Raw genomic sequence first — 22,686 nt, 5'->3', positions numbered from 1 at the left:
AGTCCTTCCTTCTCATTAGGTGGCCAAAGGACTTGAGTTTCAACTTCAGGATCTGGCCTTCTAAAGAGCAGTTGAAAAGCAAAAGCAAAAACTGAAGCCGATAGCCAGTTTGGTCTAATAGGGGTTAAGACACCAGCTTAAAAACCAGGAGACTCTGAATTCCAGTCTCCACCAGCTGGGCGACTTTGGGCCAATCACCAGGAGACCCTGAGTTCTAGTTCTGACTTAGGTGTGAAAGATAGTTGGGTGACTTTGGGCCAGTTACTCTCCCTCAGTTCAACCTCCCACACAGGATTGTTATTGTGGGGAGAATAGGAGGAGGAATGTGTTCCTTTGCCGCCTTGAGTTGTTTATAAAAATAATAAAGCTGGGATAAATAAAATAAAATAAAAATATAGGAAACTAGACGTTTTAACCTCCTGTAGTTCAAAGTCTGTCCCAGATTAGAGATTCTGTGGAAGGGCTCAGGGCAGGATTGGTGCTGAGTGCTGTTGACACCTGGGCTGATTTTTCCAATCTATTGCAGTGTTTCTCACCCTCTGCAGCTTGAGGATGGGTGGACTTCAGCTCCCAGAATTCCCCAGCCAGCTTGCTGGCTGGGGAATTCTGGGAGTTGAAGTCCATCCATCTTCAAACTGCCGGGTTGAGAAACAGGGAGAGTGGAATTATATCCTGAAGAAAAACATTTCTTGACATTTACACTTTAGGATTCCGGTCCTAAATGAGTCCCTTCGCAAGGTTTGAACCAAAGCAAAAATAGTCCTTTATTTAACGAAATAGTAACAGGGGATAACATCTCTGCAGAGCTTGTCCCTGAAAAAGCCAAGGGACTCTCTTTCCCATGTGCCCCATGAATCAGTGTGCCCGCACCCAACATGCCCAGACTGGAGGAAAAAAAAAAAGGGGGGGTCCCCCAGCTTCTGGATCTGGCAGAAAGTTCCAAGGAGCTGTTGAGACTAGCTGACCAAATGCCAGAGTCCATCCCCTGCGCGGAGATTTCTTGCTGAGCAATTCTTTCTCATTTTCAAAGCAGCAGCCAGACCACACTTGGTTCCAGTCAGCTTTGCGTCTTGCCTCAGGTGTGGGTTGCGTCTCCCATCGCAGCCATGCTGCGGTCTCTTTGCCCTGTGCTTAGTGAGTTGGATCAGCCTAGCAATTCTGATTTATATCAATGAAACCAAAGTAAACTACTGGTAGTTCTTGACCTACAGCCGTTCCGTGACTGTTCAGAGTTACGACGGCCCTGAAGAACAGGGACCCTTCTTCACGCTCACGGCCCGTTGCAGCCTCCCCGGGCTCATGTGAACACAATTCAGATGCTTGGCAACTGACATGGATTTATGATGGTTGCATTAATTGTCCTGGGGTCATGTGACCCTCCCCCTTTGGGACTCTTTGATGAGCAGAGTGAACGGGGAAGCCAGATTCTCTTCACAACAATGGCGGTGATTCACTTAACGGCTGTGACAAAAAGATCATAAAACGGGGCACAACTCACTTAACGACTGCTTAACAATGGAAATGTGGGGCTGAGTTGTGGTCGTAAGTCAAGGACTACCTGTATAGCTTGGCATGATTGTGAATCCAATCCTACCCAGCTAAGTTCCTTGGAACATCTACTTCAGGGGTGGGGATCCATGGCTCTCTTATGACTTGTGGACTTCAACTCCCAGAATTCCTGAGTCAGCACAGCTGGTTCAAGAATTCTGGGTGTTGAAGTCCACAAGTCATAAAAGAGCCAAAGCTCCCTACCCCTGATCTACTTGTTCCCAGCCATAGACTGCTAGAGTGGGGAGATTCCTGTAATAAAGGCAGAATGCAATAAAGTAGTTGGCTTGAATTCTGCACCTTTGGGTCTAGTTCAGTGGTGGCGAACCTATAGCATGTGTATCAGAGGCGGCATTGAGAGCCCTCTCTGTGGGCACATGCAGTGCTACTGCCAGCAGCTTGCACAGGTCCATTAGGCCATGCCGCCATCCGGAGCGGCAGCCCCCCCAGCACAAAGGCAGCAAAACGGCCAGCTAGCAAGCTTGAGTAGAGGTGGTAGAGCACGCCCATGCCCAGCAAGCCAAAGGCCACCCCGAGCAGGGAAAGCCAGATCCCCATTGGCACCATGGCCCCCCAGTCCCAGCTAGGATTGCATGCCTCCCCCCATCTATGCTGGGCTTCCTGCCTACCACCCCACCCACCAGAGACTCCCTGGATCTCCCCTAACCCTGCCCGGCCCCCACAGGCATCCCCCCCATGAGCAACATTGAGGTGGCCGTGCCCACCCCAGCCACACCCACCCAGTCTGTCGTGACAACCACAGGTATGCCCACCCAGTGGGCCACGCCCACCCAATGGGCCAAGCCTCCATGCCCCCTCCTGAGGGCACCACAATGCTGATGCGGTCCTGGCGTTTTGCAATAAATAAATGGGTTTTGGGTTGTGGTTTGGGCACTCAGTCTCTAAAAGGTTCGCCATCACTGGTCTAGTTGTTTGCACTGAACACCTGGGGCCCTCTATGTGATAACCTTGAAAGGCAATGCCTATTTTTGGTTTAGAGTATTTCATGAACTCAGCTAATGTTTTCCCCCTTCCACTTTTAAGAATAACCTCTCTAGGGGAATATGAATTTTGACCAGTCGTGGCTTAGCAAGACTAGCTTCTCTTTCTCCATGGGTTTGATCACCCTTCTCTCAAAGCCATGAAGCAAATTGCTTGGCTGAGTGTGTTGCAGAACTTCTGCGTTTGTGGCTTAATTAATAAAGCTCACATAAACCATGGCTTAGGATCCAAATCTCTCTCCCTTTGGGGTCACCCAACTCACAAAGCTGTTGTGTGGTTTGCTAGTGTGCATGAACCCAACAGTGCTGTCCGAAAATATTAGCGTTTAAGACTGGGAGCTCCTGAGGCAAGAAACAGCCTCTTCTGATTATGAACCTTTGAGGGCGTTGCATCAACAAAAATAATAATTTAGCAAAGCAAGGTCTTAATCTAGCCATTAAACTAATTAACAAGTGAAGTTGAACTGGGTGTGATGCCACCAAATTATACACTTTTAGGTTGTAATCCTATATCCAGTTACTTGAGAACAAGTCTTACTGATCTCTATAAGCTTTATTTCCGTAGATTGGGCAGGTTCGTAATGTTAGGGCCTGATCCATTGCACTAAACTGACTATAACATGCCACACATGAAAGGAGTTAATCTAGAGATAACACTTGTTTTTCTTTGTCAGGCCCCGTAGTTGTTGATAATGTAGTAGGTGCAGCTCACAAAATCTGATACCTTTTAATAAAATCTGTTACCAGATTCCTCCTGACTTCTGACAGCCGCATACTAATATAACATTTCTCCTGCAAGGTTCCTGTAAGGAGGCAATTACTTTTCCACTAAATTTGCAAGTAAACTGTCCCTACTTAGTCTCAGATTCATGCTTGTTTCTAAAAAAAAAAAAAAAAAACTGCATTTACAGGCAGGCCTTTGAATTAAAAGCACAGCTGTCCCATTTTCTTCTTGTAATACAAAATGAAAGAGGGCTGAGCTTTAAATGATTGAATTCTGGGAGCTGAAGTCCACACATCTTCAAGTTGGCAAGGTTGAGAAACACTTTTGAGAAAGTTTAGCTCTCTCAAAAAGTAAGACCTGATCCATGGATCCATATTTTCTAAATCTGTTGTTTACTTGTATAAAATTAAATGGATTTTAAACTTTGTTCCCCACTTTTGACAAGATATTGTTATCAAGAAAACTAGCTTTTAAAATACATTGCTACCAAGTTACCTCTCAGGTAGTCTTGTGGTCTTGGAAATAGGGAAAAATATATCAAATTATTTACTCTAAGCATCAACAAAGCTATTTAATCGAAGCCCAAGTAAGGTGGGTAAAATGGATTTTGTAAATAATGAAACATGATTTAAATATTAACTTAGTGTTTTATTTAATGTCTATGGAGATTCTCAAATCCAGATCATGGTTGTCTCAAAGGTGTTTTTTTCCAAAACGCAGCTGGACTTTCTTGTTCAGAAGCACAAACATTTTCAAAAAAAAAAAAAAAAAATCCCAAGAAAGTCCAATTGCCTTTTGGAAAAAGCCCCTTTAGGATATTTTTATTTAAATTGGATTTAAATAGGTGAAACAAATAAAGAATCAGAATAATGTTAACCCAACAATTTTTCAATTATACTTTGACTGAATAGTAATTTACGGGGGCGCGGAAGTGAAGAATATGGAAGGTGTAATAAGAAGCAGAAAAGAAGAAAGACAAAGAATCCAGAGTTGTTCGTAATTTCCAAATAATGTGAGAACTGTCAACATTAATTTTATCATTAACATAATAAATATAAACTCTCCAAAATGGTCATTCTTGCCCCTGAAGATTCATTATCCTAATTTTACCAATAAATATTTTTAATCAAGTAGTTGAAAAAACTATTAATATTAACAAATTTTAAATAGAGTTTCCAGATATTTCCAACACTGAGAAATAATTAGCAAGAAAGCCATTATGTTATTTTTCAGTGTAGCCTCAGATCGTATCCCTCAAGGTCACAGCCGCAGTTTACAAGAGCATTCGACTCTTTGTTTTGTAATAGTGCTAATTTTACTAAAAAAAAAAACCCTAACAAAAAGGATGTTATTTTATCACAGGACCATAACCTAGGGTAAAATGATCCCTTATCTCTACAGCCCCTCCAACATTTTGAAGAATGATTGTATGATATAGTTGTTAATTTAGCGAGGGTTAGATGCCACTGGGGCAACCCTATGCATTCATTTTTTCGCTGGAGGTGGAAAGGATATCTTCAGATTCCCATAGTGCAACATTTCCAAACTTGGCAACTTAAAAATGTATGGACGTCAACTCCCAGAATCCCCCAGCCCAGCATGCTTTTGAATTAGAGAAAAGGTGTCAAAACTGGATACCTTTTTTCCAGATGTAAAGTGTGGTCTTGGTAAAGACATTATCAATTTTGCTTATTTTTTTAAGAAAACAATGACCTGAAAGAGTACATAATTTTTTTAAATTATCGGGCTCTAATATAATCTCTCTAAAAGTCCACAAACTATGGAATTTTTAACTAAATAATCAATAATTAATCTCTATAACTAATTAATCTCACGTTCTATTTTAACTCTTATAATACCCAACTTGTCAAAGGCTTTTTTTTTTTCCCCTGAAAGTTGCCTGGTCTTAATGGACGTTTTTCTGGAAAATCAATGGAATCATTGCTCAGAAATATATTTCAGTTCCAGTCAGCCAATTTAAGGATCTCATTTTATCCTGATAAAAATAAACGGTTTTGCCTCATGAAATAACTTTTCAAACTTTATAAAAGTGTCCAGAGAATCTTTTATTGTAGTTAATTGCTCTGACTTTTATGGTTACCAGTTTTAAAAAATAGAACTATCATGTTTCTTCTCTAATCTACATCTCGTGACTCTCAGGTGTATTCAACTACAAGTATTTTTATACTTGTTGATTAGACAATGGCAGATAGTTACATAGGGAAGTTACCATGAGAAAGCTGTGATCTTGGAATATTTTGAGATACTCCTCTACTGAGGAAATATAACATGAATGAAGAAAATTCTGTACTAATTTTACAACAAAACAAATACGCTGCATGGCTTAGTTATATGAGTGAGGCAATGCTACAAATCTTGCTTGATCTATTTTTAAATCAACCTGTGTTAACAGTGATTTAAAAGTAATAACGGAACTGCTCTTAAAGCAGTGGTTTAAAAACTGTTTTTTGATGCCCAGTGTTTCTTAATATTTATTACATGTGTGCGTATGTCAATTTCATTAGACTTAACTCCTTGGATAAGTATCTGTATGTCTGCATTTTAGACGGATATGTATAATAGCTATCTTTTTCAAGAGCTTAGAAAATACTAATAATGTATTGGAATGTATTATAATTTTATTCTGTCCCTAAAAGTTAGAACAATTAACCAGTGGAATGGCTTGCCTCCATAAGTTGTGGGTGCTCCAACACTGGAGGTTTTAAATAAGATATTGGACAGCCATTTATCTGAAATAGTATAGGACTTTCTGCTTGAGCATGGGGTTGGACTAGAAGACCTCCAAGGTCCCTTCCAATTCTATTATTCTGTTATGTAAAGTTCATTCAGAATGGCTCTTTTATTTTCTTAGTATAATGTTAACCCAGTTTTTCATTCAAAGTCATCCCAAAGTAAAGCTTTTACAATGCCATACAAAAAGACAAATTTTAGAACCATATAAAGAATATGTGTAAAAGGATGCCAGAGCAGTGAGAGAAACATGGTCAGTACACGACAAGTTGTTTTCTTAATGTTGAAAGCTGACTAGGCTTAGCAGCCACTGTAAAATAATTCTTTTCGCGAGATGATCTTATGTGTGTGCTGTATTCAAACAGGTTCACTCTAAGCTAAAGGTTCTCCCTAAAATTAGTAACAGACAATGCAATGCCATTCCTGCCCGTTTGTTTTTACTCATTCTTAAACAATTCCACCCAGAATTGTGGATCATTGGGTAATATATAAATTTAATAACTTGTTTTTTATCTGTCCGTGAGAACATTTAAATGCATTTAAACACTTTTTAAAAATGTTTATCTAAATCACTTTTCAAAAAAGGAAAAAAGAAGAGAAGGGAAGACATTTCTAAATGTATATTTTCTCAATATCTGTAAAAAAGTAAAAAAAAAAGGGGGGGGTTGCAACTGAGCAGTGTAAAAATTGCAGTAATAAATAATGCATCAAATAAATAAACGAAAACATATCCTATAAATGAAACATATCCAGAATAGGATAGAAAGTGTAAATACCAACGGATGTTTCTATTCCAAGTTTCTATTACATTTCATTCGGTTCACGTCAAAGTTTCCCACACCAAATTCTTCAATCTTTCTGTCTCCCAATAACAACCTAATACAATCTTATTTTCTCAGAAATAAATCCTGTTGACTTACTTCTGTCGCCATGTGAACAGGAACCCCTGCAAATTATAATGCCAATATAGCCAGATGTTGGGGAGGCCAAGGTTTAGAATTACAGCCTTAAGTATGTTTATTCTTTTTGCGAACAACCATTTGACTAGGATGGTATAAGGCTCCTGCCTTGAGCAAGAGGCTGGATTGGAGCCCTTAGAGCAGGGGTCTGCAACCTTGACAACGTTAAGACTTGTGGACTTCAGCTCCCAGAATTCCTCAGCCAGCATAGCTGGCTGAGGAATTCTGGGAGCTGAAGTCCACAAGTCTTAACGTTGTCAAGGTTGCAGACCCCTGCCTTAGAAGTCCCTTTCAGCCCTGGGGTTCTATGATTCTATAGGATTGCAACTTGGGGTTTGCCCAAGAAAATTGCCTGTGCCCTCCTCCCACACTCACACCTACCTGGCTCATGTTAAATAGCATTTAGCTCTGGCTCCAACACGTCCCTTGAATGGTCACAATCCATGCTGTTTAATGGACAGTTTTAATTCATTAATCATTCTAAACGCCACCTTGGTTCTTTCTAGGTGGTAGCCCTTGGGGACGTTCCTGATGGGACAGTGGTAACGGTCATGGCTGGTAATGATGAAAACTACTCGGCTGAGCTTCGGAATGCTTCGGCTGTAATGAAGAATCAGGTGGCCAGGTTCAATGACCTTCGCTTTGTCGGACGGAGTGGCCGAGGTAAGGACTTTAAAAGAATTTAACCAGGTTTTCTAACCTCTAACCTCTTTCCCTGGCATTCCCAGGTCTCTGTTTAAAGCCAGAATGAAGGCATCTCCAACTTGATGGGAACCCATGTTTTGCAGAGGTTCAAGTATTCCACCTGTGCGTGGGCACATGCACATGTTCTCCATTAATAAAAGAGAATATTCTGTTACAATAGAGCAATGGTGGAGAACCTATGGCACGCAGAGCCCTCTCTGTGGGTACGTGCACCGTTGCCCCAGTCCTAGGCCTTCAGCTGGGTTTTATAAAACTGTTTCGCTTTAGGCCTCCGCTGCGGTGTGCAAAAAAAAAAAAAAAGGTTCAATCAGTCAATTTCAACTTCTCGCGGGAAAAAAAAGATCTTGCAAAGTTGGAATTGATTGATTGAACTTTTTAGTCCCACCCAGTCTGCCGTTACCACCACAGCCATGCCCACTCAATGGGCCACGCCCACCCAATGGGCCACACCCACCCGGTACTCGACAATGCATAAGTGGGTTTTGTGTTGCAGTTTGGGCACTCAGTCTCTAAAAGGTTCGCCATCACTGCAATAGAGAATATGTTCTCTATTGTAAAGTTGAGATACATACAGGTAGTCTTTGTCCAAACCTCAGCCCAAAATTTCTGTTGCTAAGTAAGATAGTTGTTTAATGACTTTTGCTCCATTTTAGGACCTTTCTTACCATGGTTGTTATGTGAATCACTGCAGTTGCTAAGTCAGTAACACAGTTGTTGAGTGAATCTGGCTTCCCCATTGACTTTGCTTGTCAGACAGTTGCAAAAGCTGATCCCATGACCCTGGGACATTGCAACCGTCATAAATATGAGCCAATTGCTGAGCGTCTGAATTTTGATCACATGACCGTGGGGATGCTGCAATGGTTGTAAGTGTAAAGAACTGTCATAAGTCAGCTTTTTTCAGTGCTGTTAACTTCAAGCAGTCACTAAACAAATGACCTTGTTGAGGAGTACCTGTATAAGATTTTTGAAATGTGCTCTGGGCTGTTTGTGCATATGAAGTTCTAGAAGAAAACATCAGTAGGTGTAGACTTCAACTGTATAAACAATAGTCCCACGGTTCTATGTCTCTCCTTCAATCCTTCGTTGAGGATTTTAAAGCTTCTCCAAATATTTCTGCTGAATTGTAACATTTAATGCTTAATTACGAAATAACAGAGAGTAATTGCTTTCATTGTGTTTAATTGCTTTCATTTTGATTAACAGTAAATTACGTTTCATCTTGGCTTGGCCCTATCTTTCTCATTTTCTGGCTTCTGTTTGCTGTTGGGTGTATGACCCCTGTCCCATGGTTTAGAGGCTAAGTCAGTATTTTTCAAACTTGGCAATTTTAAGATGTGTGGACTTCAATTCCCAGAATTCTCCAGCCAGCCGTGTATGCAGGAAGATGTGTTGGGATTTAGACCATCAGTATCCCCAGCCTTTTATCACCCTTTGGATAAAGATGGGGTCCTTGGTGTTCTCTGAGCTTGGTGTTGTGCTGATATTGTTACCTAGTTTGGTAATGAAATGTCTGCAAGAAAACCATCAAGCTCAGAGAACATCAAGAACTCCACAGTTTCAACTTTGAACTACAGATATTCTCTTTTTGGGATAAATGCTTGAAAATGAAAGGAATTCTTGTCCAAGCATAATTCTTGCATATTTCCTTGTAGCTAGATTTACTGAGATGAAATTTTTATATGTATTCCAACAACAGAACTCTTTCCTATTCAGAACCAATTCATACCATACAACATTATCAGTATAATTCATTCATTCTTGTAAGGAGGAGACTTTACACTGTAACCACCTTCCTATGATCCAGCAAGGTTTCATCATGGATCCTGGGGACGTTGCAACTGACTGTTTACATAACAGTCTCCTGAATCTTTAGCAATCTAAACCAATAGTTACGCCTCTGTGCATTCGTAGGAAACAGCCTTAGACCAGTTTGACCAAGGAAGTCCACGAGGTATGGTAAAAAACAAACAAACATGATAATAGCCATATTGGTGTAATTGAAACTCACCTGTGGGGTCCTTGGTGCTCTCTGAGTCTGGTGGTTTTCTTGCAGACGTTTCATTACCAAATTAGATAACATCATCAGTGTGTTGCAATGATGTACTAGTTCAGGAACCAATTCATTTACCATACTTCCAAGCATCTATCCACAGTCATAATTCATTCATTCTTGTAAGGAGGAGACTTTACAGCCCCTGTAACCACCTTCCTACTGATCCAAGCAAGGTTTCATCATGAGATCCTGGGGACGTTGCAACTGACTGTTTACATGCAACAGTCTCCTGCAGCAATCTTTATTGTCTACACTCCGATCTAAACCATGGTGCCACCTAGTACTTTATTTGGTTTTTCTTGCCTAAATGTAGAACCTTGTGAATTTCATAGTCAGTGTTAGTCTGTCCAAACTGAAGCCTGCTTCTTAGCCAGCTTGGTGTCAGTTGATGAGTTCCCCATCTATCCCTTCATCCAAATCGTTGATGAAGATGTTGAAGAGTACTCCAGAACAGAGCCCTGGGGCACCCCACTACACACTTCCCTCCATATAGATGCAGTTCCATTGAGGACCACTCGCTGAGTAAGCCAGCTACGGATCCATCTGGTGGTGGTTCTGTCTACCCCACATTTTTCTACAAGTAGTAGGTTGTGATCTACTTTATCAAATGCCTTACTGAAGTCCAAGTAAATTATGTCCACAGCATTCCTCTGGTCACTTGGTCAAAGAATGCAATAAGAATGATCTATTTTTCACCTTTGTTGGGTGTTCCTTGGATTATCTTTTCCAGGATCTTCCCAGGTATTGAGGTCAGGCTGATAGGTCTGTAAGATCCATTTTTTTTTCCTTTTTTGAGGATGGAACTACATCAGGTCCTCTGGTAGTTCCCCTGTGTTCCAGGATCTTTGAAAAATATAGTTCAGTGGCTCCGATATCACATCTGCCAGTTCCTTGAGAACTCTGGGGTGTAATCCGTCTGGTCCTGGCAACTCATCTAGGCTGGACAGGTGACTAAATTTTCTTGCCTATCTTAACTTGTGTTTCTGTTTTGTTTTTTGTGGCACTATTTTTGATAGGTTGGTCTGTTTTTTCCCTTTGTGTAAAGACAGATGCAAAATGTACTGATCAATACACAACTAGGGCACTGATGATGTTACCTAATTTGGTAACGAAAGGTCTGCAAGAAAATCACCAAGCTCAGAGAGCATCAAGGTCCCCCATAGTTCAATCTTATGCTACAAATATTCTCTTCTATTGCAACTCACCTCCTGTGTTTGTCTGTGTCTCTCTGTGTGTGTGTTTTACACCTGAACATGGAGTTTCAATTGCACTTTTACAGCTATCATCTTGACTTTTGGTAGCTATTCCCCAAGTCAACCCTGACACGTAAATTCTATAGCAGTGATGGCGAACCTTTTAGAGACTGAGTGCCCAAAAACTGGGCCCACCCCCACTCCGCCCCCCATCTCCCACCCCGCCTGCCCACAGGGCCACTCACCGCCTCCAGGGCCCACTGCAGATCGCCCAGGCAGCCCAGCAGTGCTATGGCGGTCACGCCCTCTGCCCGCGCCCTGCAGCATCAACTGTGCACGATGGGGCATGAGGGCAGAGTCTTGTCTACACTGCCTGGCTGCCATGTCCTTGGCTGCGCTGCCACACTCAGGGGCGACTCTCCTTCTGGGGGGCTGCTGGAGAGGAAGGGGTTGCGGGGGGGAGGTGAGGCTGGGGCAACGGGACGTGTGCCCACAGAGAGGGCTCCGAGTGCCTCCTCTAACACCCGTGCCATAGGTTCGCCACCACTGTTCTATAGAATTATCAGTGAATAAAAGAGCAGTCATTGGATCAAAATGGCTTTAGGGTGATTTTAATTCAATCTTCCTTGTCACCCGAGTACCGTCTTTAGCACTCATTCCTTCTGCAAAACGTGGTAGGCTCTCCAGGTCTCGCGGTGGCCTGCTGGCCTTCCCCCTTGCCCCCAAATGTTGAGTCCCTCATATAGGAATTGTGAAAAAGATTTCTGGGGCTTTTTCGGCAAATGATCTTACAAACGATTTGCATGTAATAACTGTTTACTTGTTGCGCTCTGTGAAACCCAACTAGTTTACATTCTTTTCTGCATTTCCGTTTTCCTGCTGGATTTCCCCCCCCCCCCCAATGGCAGGCAGGCTTTTTTCTTTCAAACTGCTGCCCCCACCCCCCCTTTAACTGCTTGCAGGTTGATGAATGGAAAATGTTTTGCTTTTATGAATTAAGCTTTCATTTCTGTCCTCAATTATTTGCTTAAGTCTCCTCCCTCCCCCCCCTTTTTTCCATCCGCTTGACATAGAGTTCCAAACGTGAACATGGCTCAATCCAAACTTGACTCTTGAATTCATTAGGAGCCCCTACTTGGATCTCCATGCCTGGGCTGAGAAATTACAGTAGTCTTGACTCCTCCAATTTCAATTCTTCTCTCTTTGATTTGCACCAAGCTTAGAAAAGTGAGGGGGGAAACGTCTTTGGCTTTTGTTGTAGGCAAGCTTTTGATTAAACCTCTATAAAGCTGGTTAACATATTTTCATACACAGGACAGGGTTTTTTTTTAGCAGAATTAGTAACGATTGAGGTTTCCCCCCCCCTTCTGGATGGAGTTATTTTGGATTGGAAATGGACCTGCATGAGCTGCATATTTGAATGCACCCGTCCTTCTGCTTAATTAACTCCCTCCGTGCTGAAGTCAGATTCTTGACTGAGGTTTAAAACCTTCTCTTCTTGTTGTTATGATCTTTTTATCTTGGAACCCACCACTGCTGAGAACTATGACAGTACATGAAACCCATCCCTAGCAAGATATTAATGCAGGTAGTCCTCAATTTAGGACCATTCATTTAGTAACAGCAATAGCACTTAAACTTGCTTCATAGTGCTTTACAACACTCTGAGTGGTTTACAAAGGTCAGCGTATTCTCCCCAACAATCTGGGTCCTCATTTCACTGAGCATGGAAGGATGGAAGGCTGAGTCAAACTCCAGGTTGTGGGCAGAGTTTGCCTATAATACTGCATTCTAAACACTAAACAGCTTCTAGAAGATACAAGGATACTAAAAATGTGACTTATGAACAACCTTCACACAGTTGAAACAGTTGCAGCATCTCCACAGTCACATGAACAAAATGTGCACATTTGGCAACTGGCACTTATTTACGGTGGTTGCATCATTCCAGGGTCATGTGATCGTGGTTTGTGACCTTTCCAGCCAGCTTCCAGCAAAGTCAATGGGGGAAGCGGGATTCACTTAATGACCCCATGATTCTTTTAATAACTGCAGGGATTCACTTAACAACCATGTTAAATCAGGTGTGACTCACTTTAACAACTGCTTTGCTTGGCAACAGAAATGTTGGTCCAGTTGTAGCCATACGTCAAGGACTGTGTGTACTACACTGCTTATTCAGGGATCGTCAAGTAGATGTTTCTGACCACAGAAACAAAAGGACAATTTCCCCCCCCTCCCCGCCCCCCCCATCAGCCTCCTCATTTTTAAATTGGTCATTCAGAGCTCGCTAAGTGATGGTCCTTTGCAGATTTGTGTCAAAAAACATCCATATAGAAGGTAAAATATGTCAAGATGGCAGCTTGGATTATAGTTGCATACATTATTTTCACTTTTTTAATCTCCTACCCCCATGGCAATGGACATTCCCTGAAAACAGATGTAATTATAACACTTGTCATTTAAATAAATATCACCAACCCAAAAAGATGATGAAGAATTGACTTTAGAGTTTGATGCTTTGTCTGCTGATTGTTCTAATTGTGCTGATGAGGCATGTCAGAATTCCTTGTGTTCCTAAAGATTTGGAATCATTCTTTCAATAGAGAGAGAGAGAGAGAACTCCCTACAGCAGGAAGCATGGCTGAATGGGGTATCCTGGGAGTTGATGTCCAGACTTCTTAAAGGTGTCAAGGTTGAGAAACACAAGCATAGACTCTCTGTATAGATTGGACAGTCATTCAACAAGGCCTTCAAACAGAGGAGAAGATCAGATGCTCTATTTACACCAGATCAGTCTCCTGTAACTCACTGCTCACAGATGCTTGCAAAATCCATTTGTTGTTAATTTGTTGTTAATTTGTTGTTAATTTGTTGTCTTCAGTGCAAACACAGACTTCAGATCAATAATGTATTGAAATACAGCACTGTCCTGCAATAGTCCTTCTGCATAATCTGATATCCCTGTGAACCAACAATCCAAGCAAGGCCTGAATCCATGTTGGGTAACTTCATTTAGATGAACCTAATCAGAAACAGCAGCTTACCACCTCTCTTGAAGTCCAGTGATGCCAATGTTTTAGTGTTCCAGCTAGTTAGTTAGTTACAGAATAGAGTTGGATGGGACCTTGGAGGTCTTCTAGTCCAACCCTCTGCCCATGGCAGGAGATCCTATACCAGTGATGGCGAACCTTTTAGAGACCGAGTGCCCAAACTGCAACCCAAAACCCACTTATGTATCGTTGGGTGCCAGGTGGAAATGGCCCATTGGGTGGGTATGGCTAGTTGGATGGGTGTGGCCCATTGGGTGGGTGTGGCTAGTTGGATGGTTGTGGCTCATTGGGTGTGTGTGGCTGTGGTGGTAATGGCAGACTGGGTGGGACTAAAAAGTTCAATCAATCAATTCCAACTTTGCGAGATCTTTTTTTTTCCCCGCAAGAAGTTGAAATTGATTGATTGAACCTTTTTTTTTTTTGCACATGGCGGCGGAGGCCTAAAGGGAAAAGGTTTTATAAAACTCAATTGAAGGCCTAGGACTGGGGCGATGGCACGCGTGCCCACAGAGAGGGCTCTACGTGCTACCTGTGGCATGCGTGCCATAGGTTTGCCACCACGGCCCTATACAATTTCAGACAAGTAGCTGTCCAGTCTCTTCTTAACAACCTTCAGGGATGAAGCACTCACAACTTCTGAAGGCCAGCTTTCCCACTAGTTATTATTCTCACTGTTAGGAAGTTTCTCCTTAGTTCTAGGCTGCTTCTCTCCTTGATTATTTTCCATCCATTTTTTTTCTTGTCTTGCCTTTGGGTGCTATGGAAAATAAGTTGACCCCATCTTCTATGTGGCGAATACTGGAACACTGCTATCATGTCATCTCTAGTCCTTTTTTTCTCTCTCTAGACTAGCCATATCCGATTCCTACAACTGTTCTTCATATGCTTCACATGCTAAGATAAAAGTGGCCTCGGTTTTATTCAAGATCTGAGATGCTGGCAAAACTAACCAGTCTCATTATCAACTTCTTCTGTTTGGTCACAATCCCTGGTTTAACAGCCAGCCTGGCATTGCTATAACTACACCTCCAACTGTCAGTGTCTGAATATCTATTCAGCAAAGGAAGCTGTGATTATGTGGTTTGAAGACAGGGTGGTAGGAACTCAATTGCCTTCAAATTCACCAGAGCTCTCCTTGTTTTGAAGGTAGAGAAGGTTTCCTGATGACTTCGGGGCACTTTCCCCACATTTGCAATTTGAACGTTCAAGAAAGACCTATGTGTACACCTGGAAACCACAAAGCCACAAAAATGAAAACCATCTTGGAAGATGAGTCAGACATTAGGAATTTGCTGAACTCCCTGTCAAATATGGAGGGGTCACCAGGAAAGTGGTAGAGCAATTTTTCTCAACCTGGACCACTTTCTGAGGTGTGGACTTCAACTCCCAGAATTCTCCAGCCAGCCTTGCAAGCAAGGCTGGCTGGGGAATTCTGGGAGTTGAAGTCCACACCTCAGAAACCAGTCCAGGTTGAGAAACACTGTATAAGTTTGGCATGAATGCCCTTTCAATTAAAACATTTCCTAGATGAGAAAATGAAATGTCCTATTCATTTATTTTAAGGTATCCTCATCTATTATTATAATTAATGAGCCAAAAGCAACAACTACATTCTTCTGGGGTAGAAGAAAAAGAAAGATTTTCAGATAAACATTAGACAATTTTATTTAAAAAAAACGGAAATTTTCCATACATAAAAAGTATTATGAGATAACTTATATTTATGTTTATTCAGTTGGGAAAATCTCTGGCTCTTCTAATGTAATAAAAACATTCCTCAATATTAGACCATATTTGTTAAATAAAATCCTCAAGCATTAAATCTGAAAATGATAAAATAAGTATTATGATTTACCCAAAACAAATTCCACTAACTGTCATATACTGTAACAGGAATAACTGAAAAGTCAAGATCAAAAGAAACGGGGTTGGCTGATATAAAGCAAAATAAAATAAAATAAAATTAATTGGAGATAAGAGATCCTGGTAATCTAATTTATACCATGATTCAAGTTAAACATTCAGCTAATATATATTTTAGGAAAACAAGTTTCATCCAAGAAATACACAAAATTTGAAACAATAATCATCTATCTAACGCAGATGGAAGAAAAGTTGTGGGTCAGTTTTACAACTTGATGAATAATTTAAAATCACCCAAATACATCCTGCTAAATGAAGTGGCAACAAAATTGGGGTATTGGGGTTTGCATAGAGTTTTAACTTAGATTTAGAAAATATTTATTGCCCAAATCAAGGTATTTTATTATTTTTAAACAGTTTGTGATAAAATTGAGTGGTGTTGTGTAGGAAACCGCGGGTGATGGCCTCTGATCTTGAGGTTGTTTTTGCTTTCTGGTGATGGAATTAATGTGAGTTTGTTCGTTTTTGCTTGTATTTGTTGTTGAATACTACTATCCAAATCCTTGTGGGATTGGTGGACACGGCAGACTGAGTGGGCGTGGATGGGATGGGCGTGGTCACCGTGATGTTGCTCATGGGGGGGGGATGCCTGTGGGGGCTGGGCAGGAATGAAGAAGATCCAGAGGGGTCTCTGGTGGGTGGGGCGGTGGGCAGGAGGCTCATCCTATGGGGTGGGGCAGGGGATAGGGCAGGGGTGCCATTGCTGCGGGGCAAGGTGAGGCAGGGGGGGCTGCTGCCTGATATCATCAGCCCCTGCACCCAGACACCAACGAGCGCATGGGGGCCATGGTCTACCACCTCTACTTGAGCTTGCTAGCCAGCTGCTTCGCCTCCTTTGTGCTGGGTGGCGCTGCTGCTCCAGGCGCCAGCAGTGGCCTAATGGACCTGCGCAAGCTGGCGGCGGTGGTGGCAGGTGTGCCCACAGAGAGGGCTCCGTGTGCCGCCTCTGGCACGTGTGCCATAGGTTCACCGTCACTGTTCTAGTCCTGCCTTAGGCACAAAATCGGCAGGGTACAGGCCAGACAAAACCACTTTAAAAAGTCCTGCCAACAAAACTGCAGGGACTTGTCCAGGCAGCCATCAGGAGTCAGGTCTGACTCAAAGGCATTCCTGCTCACCCCCCCCCCAAAACCCCTAAGAATGCTACGTGAATGTTCATGTGTACACAAGGTTAGCAAATACCTCAATACAGTTGGAATAGCATTGTTCAGTGTTGAGCTTATTGTAAGATTTATAAGAACATTGATATTGTGCCCTTCTAGATGTCAGTCTGAAACGCTTGAGAATCAGAATTGTCAACAAGAAGGGCTCAGTTTCAGATCTGCTTGGAAATGCAACATGGATGAGTAACTTCTCTATGCAGAACAGGACTTTTGTTAGTGTATCCTGTTTTTGGTATAGCTTTTTTTTTTTTACAAAAAAATGGAGCTACATACTTTACTAAAGAGGATCCTATCGCTCCTCTGAATTCATGCAGTCTTTCCCCCCTCTGATTTCTTCTCTTTGCTGTTTCTTTTAAAGGAAAAAGCTTTACGTTGACCATCACAGTCTTCACCAACCCTACTCAGGTTGCTACGTATCACCGGGCCATTAAAGTGACCGTCGATGGGCCCCGGGAACCGAGAAGTAAGTCAACTCTTATTTTCAGAAAGGAAACTGGTATCTATTCTGATGTTTCCTCTCTGCGTCCACCCTCTTGGTGGCCAAATTGGATTAAGTAGATGCCGCTGACAGATGTCATTGCTGAAATGTTAAAACGTGCTTCTTGTTGTGGGTGTTTCTGAGACCAGCATTGTCATCTCCAATGGAAGGTCCTGCTGGAGGAGGAAATGCAACCAGGATGGCCAGTGGGAATCGCTGAAAGAGAAACTGGTCTTGATGGGAGAGGATGGGAAAGGAAAAGAAGTGCAGGTAGTCCTGGACTTATAACCATAACTAAGATCAGAATTTTCATTGCCAAGCAAGATGGTTATTAAATGAACCATGGGCGATTCTATGATCTGTTTTTGGCCTGGCTGTTAAGTCAATCATGCCTTCATGAAGTCAGCCTGTCTTCCCCCATTGACTTTGCTTGTTTGTCGGAAGCCAATCGGGAAAGTCACAAATGGCGACTGCCTGAACCCAGGATGCTGCAGTTATCCTAAATATGGGCAGGTTGCCAAGCACCCAAATATTGATCACATGATTGTGGGGATGCTGCAGTTGTGTGAGTACAGGTTTTCAGTCACTTTTTTTCAGGGCCGTTGTAACTTTGAATGGTCACTAAATGAATGATTGTAAGTTGAGGTCTACTTGTATGATGACTTATGGCAGTGATGGTGAGCCTTTTAGAGACCGAGTGCCCAAACTGCAACCCAAAACCCACTTATTTATCGCCGGGTGCCAGGTGGGCGTGGCCTACTGGGTGGGCATGGCTGTGGTGGTCGTGGCAGATTGGGTGGGTGTGGCCAAGGTGGGTGTGATCACCTCGATGTTGCTCATGGGGAGGGACGTCTGTGGGTTGGGGGAGATCCAGGGGGTCTCTGGCAGGTGGGGCGGTGGGCAGGAGGCTCGTCCTTCTGGGTGAGGCGAGGCAAGGCAAGGCAGGGTGGGGGTGCCATTGTCACAGGGCAAGGTGAGGCCGGGGTGGCTGCTGCCTGACACCATCGGCCCCTGCACACAGAGGCCAGCGAGTGCATGGGTGCTGGGATGCATCCAGCCATGTGGGACCTCGGCGAGTTAGCGGGTGGCTGGTTGAAGAGGGACGGTTGCCATCTCCAGGGCATGGCAGAGAGGCCTCTGAGTGCCGCCTCTGGCACGTGTGCCATAGGTTTGCCACCACTGACTTATGGGTTTGCTTTAACATTGATGCAGATGGGTAGTTTTAAACCAGGTTTGGCAGGCCGAAGGCTTACGAGACATGGACTTCTGAATTCCATAATCCAGAGCATCATGTTTGAATATCAGTGCAGAATTGTGAATCTCACAGAAATTATCATGGGGGTCCTAAAATAAATTTAGCATGGCTTGAGAGGCAGGTGGGTCCCAGGAAAGCTGCCCCTTATCTAGGGGAAAAAGTAGAACATTCCCGCCGTGACTATGTTGTGTATTGTTGTTTTGGAGTCTCACCAAAGCATGACTTGTGTACCTTTTGCCAAAAGGCAACTCACTCTTGAATTTGCATTTCCCTTGCCCAATGGGTCAAGCACTCTTTTCTCTCTGACCATTCAACTTCCTATAGCCCTGATGGTTTACAGCAGGGTTGTGGATTTCAACATGGCTGGCTGGGAAATTTTGGGAGTTAAAGTACACACGTTTTAAAGTGGCCAGGGTTGGACAACTCTGGTTTAAAGCAAATCCCTTTCTTTCAAATTAAGGTTTGCCAAGCTCAATTATAGTAAATGCTCTTGGAGCTGTGAAGGTTCATATTTAAAATTCAGTTAACTCATGTTTGCAATTTTTAAAAAAGTAAGTTTCCATTTTCCTAATACACTTCTTGCGAATAAGCACCACTTCATGAGGGAAGGCTGAAAATATATTAATTTGTTCTCGGGTAGAAAGGAATATTATATTTTTTGAAAATATATTTTAAAATGCTCTTTCACTCTCTGTTCACCCAACATGTTTAACCAGATCAGTTACAAACATTGCAGCTGCAGATAAAACATGGGCTACACTGAATCTTGGTTAGTTTTCTTGTGGTTTAAAGAGCTGTGCTAACCAAGCCCCTTTGGTTAAATTTTGATTTAGCAAATGGTTAAGTCTACAAATTGGGCTTTGTAACCAGGCTAAACAGGAGTCCGGTAGCACCTTCTCTGACTCACAATGTTATTAAAAAATATATGCTTTCATAAATTGGAGAAATGTTATCAAACTCCTGGGTTTTTTTTTTGCAGCTCTCCTGCTACTTGGTAAAAACAAGCTGAATGTGTTGTGTGAATGCATTCTCTGTGTTCTGAATTCAAGGAAAATCGATTGTTGTATACCATCCAGAGTTGTTTTTTTGTGAGATGGGCAGCCATGCAAATTTGATTGAAACACTTATGAATAAAACCATACGGCTGGGGAAAGTCATCAGTTACCTGTTAAACTTTGTCCAAGCTAAATCTCCAGAACTGCTGAAATCTATTATTTCAGAGCAGGAAAGATGGTAAAGCAAACACTAAATTTACGACCCACCAAGGTGTGTTCAGCATAAGCAATGTGTTTGTGTCCCTGATTGTATTCAATGCTCAATACCCTGTTGTAAGCAATACATTCACCATATTTACCCAGGTTTGCTTTTGCCTTGGAAAAAGTTCACTAAAGGTTGAGTCTGCTTACCAATATTGATGTGATTTATATATAGTTTTTCCCTTTTAAAAAAATAGTGTCAGGACAGCTAACCAGGTTACATACACAAATCGGTGGAAAGGTAACAAAAAATAATTGCCATGTGTCACAAAAACTCTCCAGAAGGAGCACCAGCTAACCATCCAAAGGAAAAACCCACACCAGAAGGAGCACCAGCTAACCATCCAAAGGAAAAACCCACACTTTAATAAGTTTAATGAAATCATGGAAGGATTGTTGAAAAAAGGTTGTTGAAAAAACCAGCAGCATACCCACTCACCCAAAGAGAAACTAATGTAAGGAGGCAGAGAGTTCCACGGTCAGAGGCAGGGGTGTGGTGCGTGGCCACCAGGACCCCAGAGTGTGCAAGATGAGCCACGTTTGCAGAGCTAAAGGGACAGCTTAAAGCAGGGATAGCTAATTAGATACATGCAGTAGTGGGATTCAGCCACTTCGGCAGAACCGGTAGCTAATTTTTTTGTTGCCCAGGCCCAGAATGGAATTCCAGAAGCGGCATCCACACAGAGAATTGGTTGTTCACCTATTTGAATCCCCCGCTGGATACATGCAATTGTTCTAACTAGGAATCCTCATCAGCCCCAGGGAGCACAGCCAGCATGGCAACGGTTGATGGGATTGGGGGTGCAAAACTTTTGTTTGGAGCCCTTAAACAAGGAAAATTGATTTCTCCCAGATCTCACATCTGGCCTGTTCAGAGATCACGAAGGACTGCAGACATTATTTTTTTATCCCACATTTTTTTTTACTTTTCAGCCCACATTTATTTTCTTTCTTTCTTTCTTTCTTTCTTTCTTTCTTTCTTTCTTTCTTTCTTTCTTTCTTTCTTTCTTTCTTTCTTTCTTTCTTTCCTTCCTTCCTTCCTTCCTTCCTTCCTTCCTTCCTTCCTTCCTTTCTCTCTCTCTCTCTCTTTCTTCCCTTCCTCCTTTCATCCCTCCCCCCCTCTCTCATTTCATTTCATTTCATTTCATTATTTTCTCTGTTCATTTCATTTCCAGAGTGCAGATATTACTGTTGCTTTCACCTCCCTTGATCATTCTTACCTTGGGAAATGGAATGGGGAGGTTGTGTACGTTCCCTAGTTAAGGATTTAGCATGTTGTGTGAACTCAACCAAGAATGGCAGGACTCAGGTAAGGCCCAGGACCCTTTTCAGAGGCTGAGCAACAGGCAAGTCCTATTTTGGCCATCTTTTGAAGGCCATTGACTTGCCCTATGTCTGTGTTTGGAGTTCACAGCCACTCCTGAGTAAATGCATAATTATAAATGTAGGACCAGCTTGTGTAGTGAATCATTCTCAACTCCTCTTCTGCATTTCAACAGAGGACGGAAATTAAAGATTTCTGTGATAGACTGATTAGATGCTACATGTGAGATTTGCTAGTCTAATTTGACAAGTTTCTGGCAGTTTAAACTTGTGGGCGAATTATCTGTATCTTTAATATGCCAGTTTTTTTTTTCTTCCCCCACCTCTTGAGTCTCTCTACAGACTGAAATTTTGCAATTGGCTCTAGAACAGGGCCTTTGGGAGGCAGCGGCAACCACACCCAGACAAAAAAAGAAATCTGAGAAACCTCAGTGGTTGCAGCAATGAGCCAGATTCACACATGCTTGTAAATCATTCCCAAAGCCCCTCTGTTTGACTCCTTGAATTGCTGTTTTCTAAACTTGGTATTAAAAAAAACCCAGTGTATTTTTCATGACATCATATGTAATGGAAGGGGACTCCTGGGGCCATCTAGCCCATCCTTCTTCCCTGTGCAGAAATCCAAATTTGAAGATCCCTGATAGATCACAGTCCAAATTCCCCATGAATTTGCCCAGTGAGCAGAAGACCACCCTGTCTCTTGGGCATCACTTCTACTGTTGAACTTGGACTTTTTTTTCAACTTTCAATCAGAATTTGCCTTCTGTCACTTAAATCGATGTTCTCCATTTTGTAGACCAAATAGTCTTCTACGGATCATCTTCATTTCTTACATTATTTTAAAAATGGCATCATAGCCCTCCCCTTCACTCTCTCCACTTCCTCTCATTTTCCTTGCAAGATTTGGTGGGGATTCGTGGTATCATCCAGCCACCATGTGGTGCTGGGTCACTACTCCAGACATGTTCCACAACCACAATGATGGCTGGATCAGGCTGATCTAAATATCTGATGGGAACAGCCTCTTTCTTTCCAGCCTTGGATCGCTTCAGTGCCCTTTTCTGCCCCCATTCCAATTGTTTGAATGTACTGTCAGATCAGGGGATGCTCACAGGGTATGGTTGAAAAAGTCAAGAAGGCAGCCATGGATGGTACAATCAGAGTTCCACTGTTCTTTTTTTTCTTTTTTAGTGTGTTGTCTTGCAGAATTTTGATCATACCATCATGGCTGCTGTTGGGTCTTGAGCCTGCAAAAGCGTTGCATTGGTCCCGGGCATTCCAAAAGCTGCCCGGGACCA

At 42.4% G+C, this 22,686-nt stretch overlaps 1 protein-coding gene across 2 annotated transcripts in view; it reads left to right on the top strand.

The window, feature by feature from the left end:
• The window catches only part of RUNX3 (RUNX family transcription factor 3), a 104,188-nt gene that overhangs the window by 9,802 nt on the left and 71,700 nt on the right, over positions 1-22,686 (top strand). For both annotated transcript variants that reach the window (XM_039363046.1, XM_039363045.1), the window contains exons 2-3: positions 7,490-7,646; positions 17,435-17,539. In XM_039363046.1, coding sequence (XP_039218980.1) covers positions 7,490-7,646; positions 17,435-17,539 — 262 coding nt within the window. The remainder of the gene's footprint in view (positions 1-7,489; positions 7,647-17,434; positions 17,540-22,686) is intronic.

Source organism: Crotalus tigris, unplaced genomic scaffold (assembly GCF_016545835.1).
Source record: "Crotalus tigris isolate CLP2741 ecotype Arizona unplaced genomic scaffold, ASM1654583v1 scf7180000019504.1669754, whole genome shotgun sequence".
NCBI classification, from domain to species: Eukaryota; Metazoa; Chordata; class Lepidosauria; order Squamata; family Viperidae; genus Crotalus; species Crotalus tigris.
Note: the sequence above shows the minus strand (reverse complement) of the source record. Positions and strands in the feature narration are given on the sequence as shown.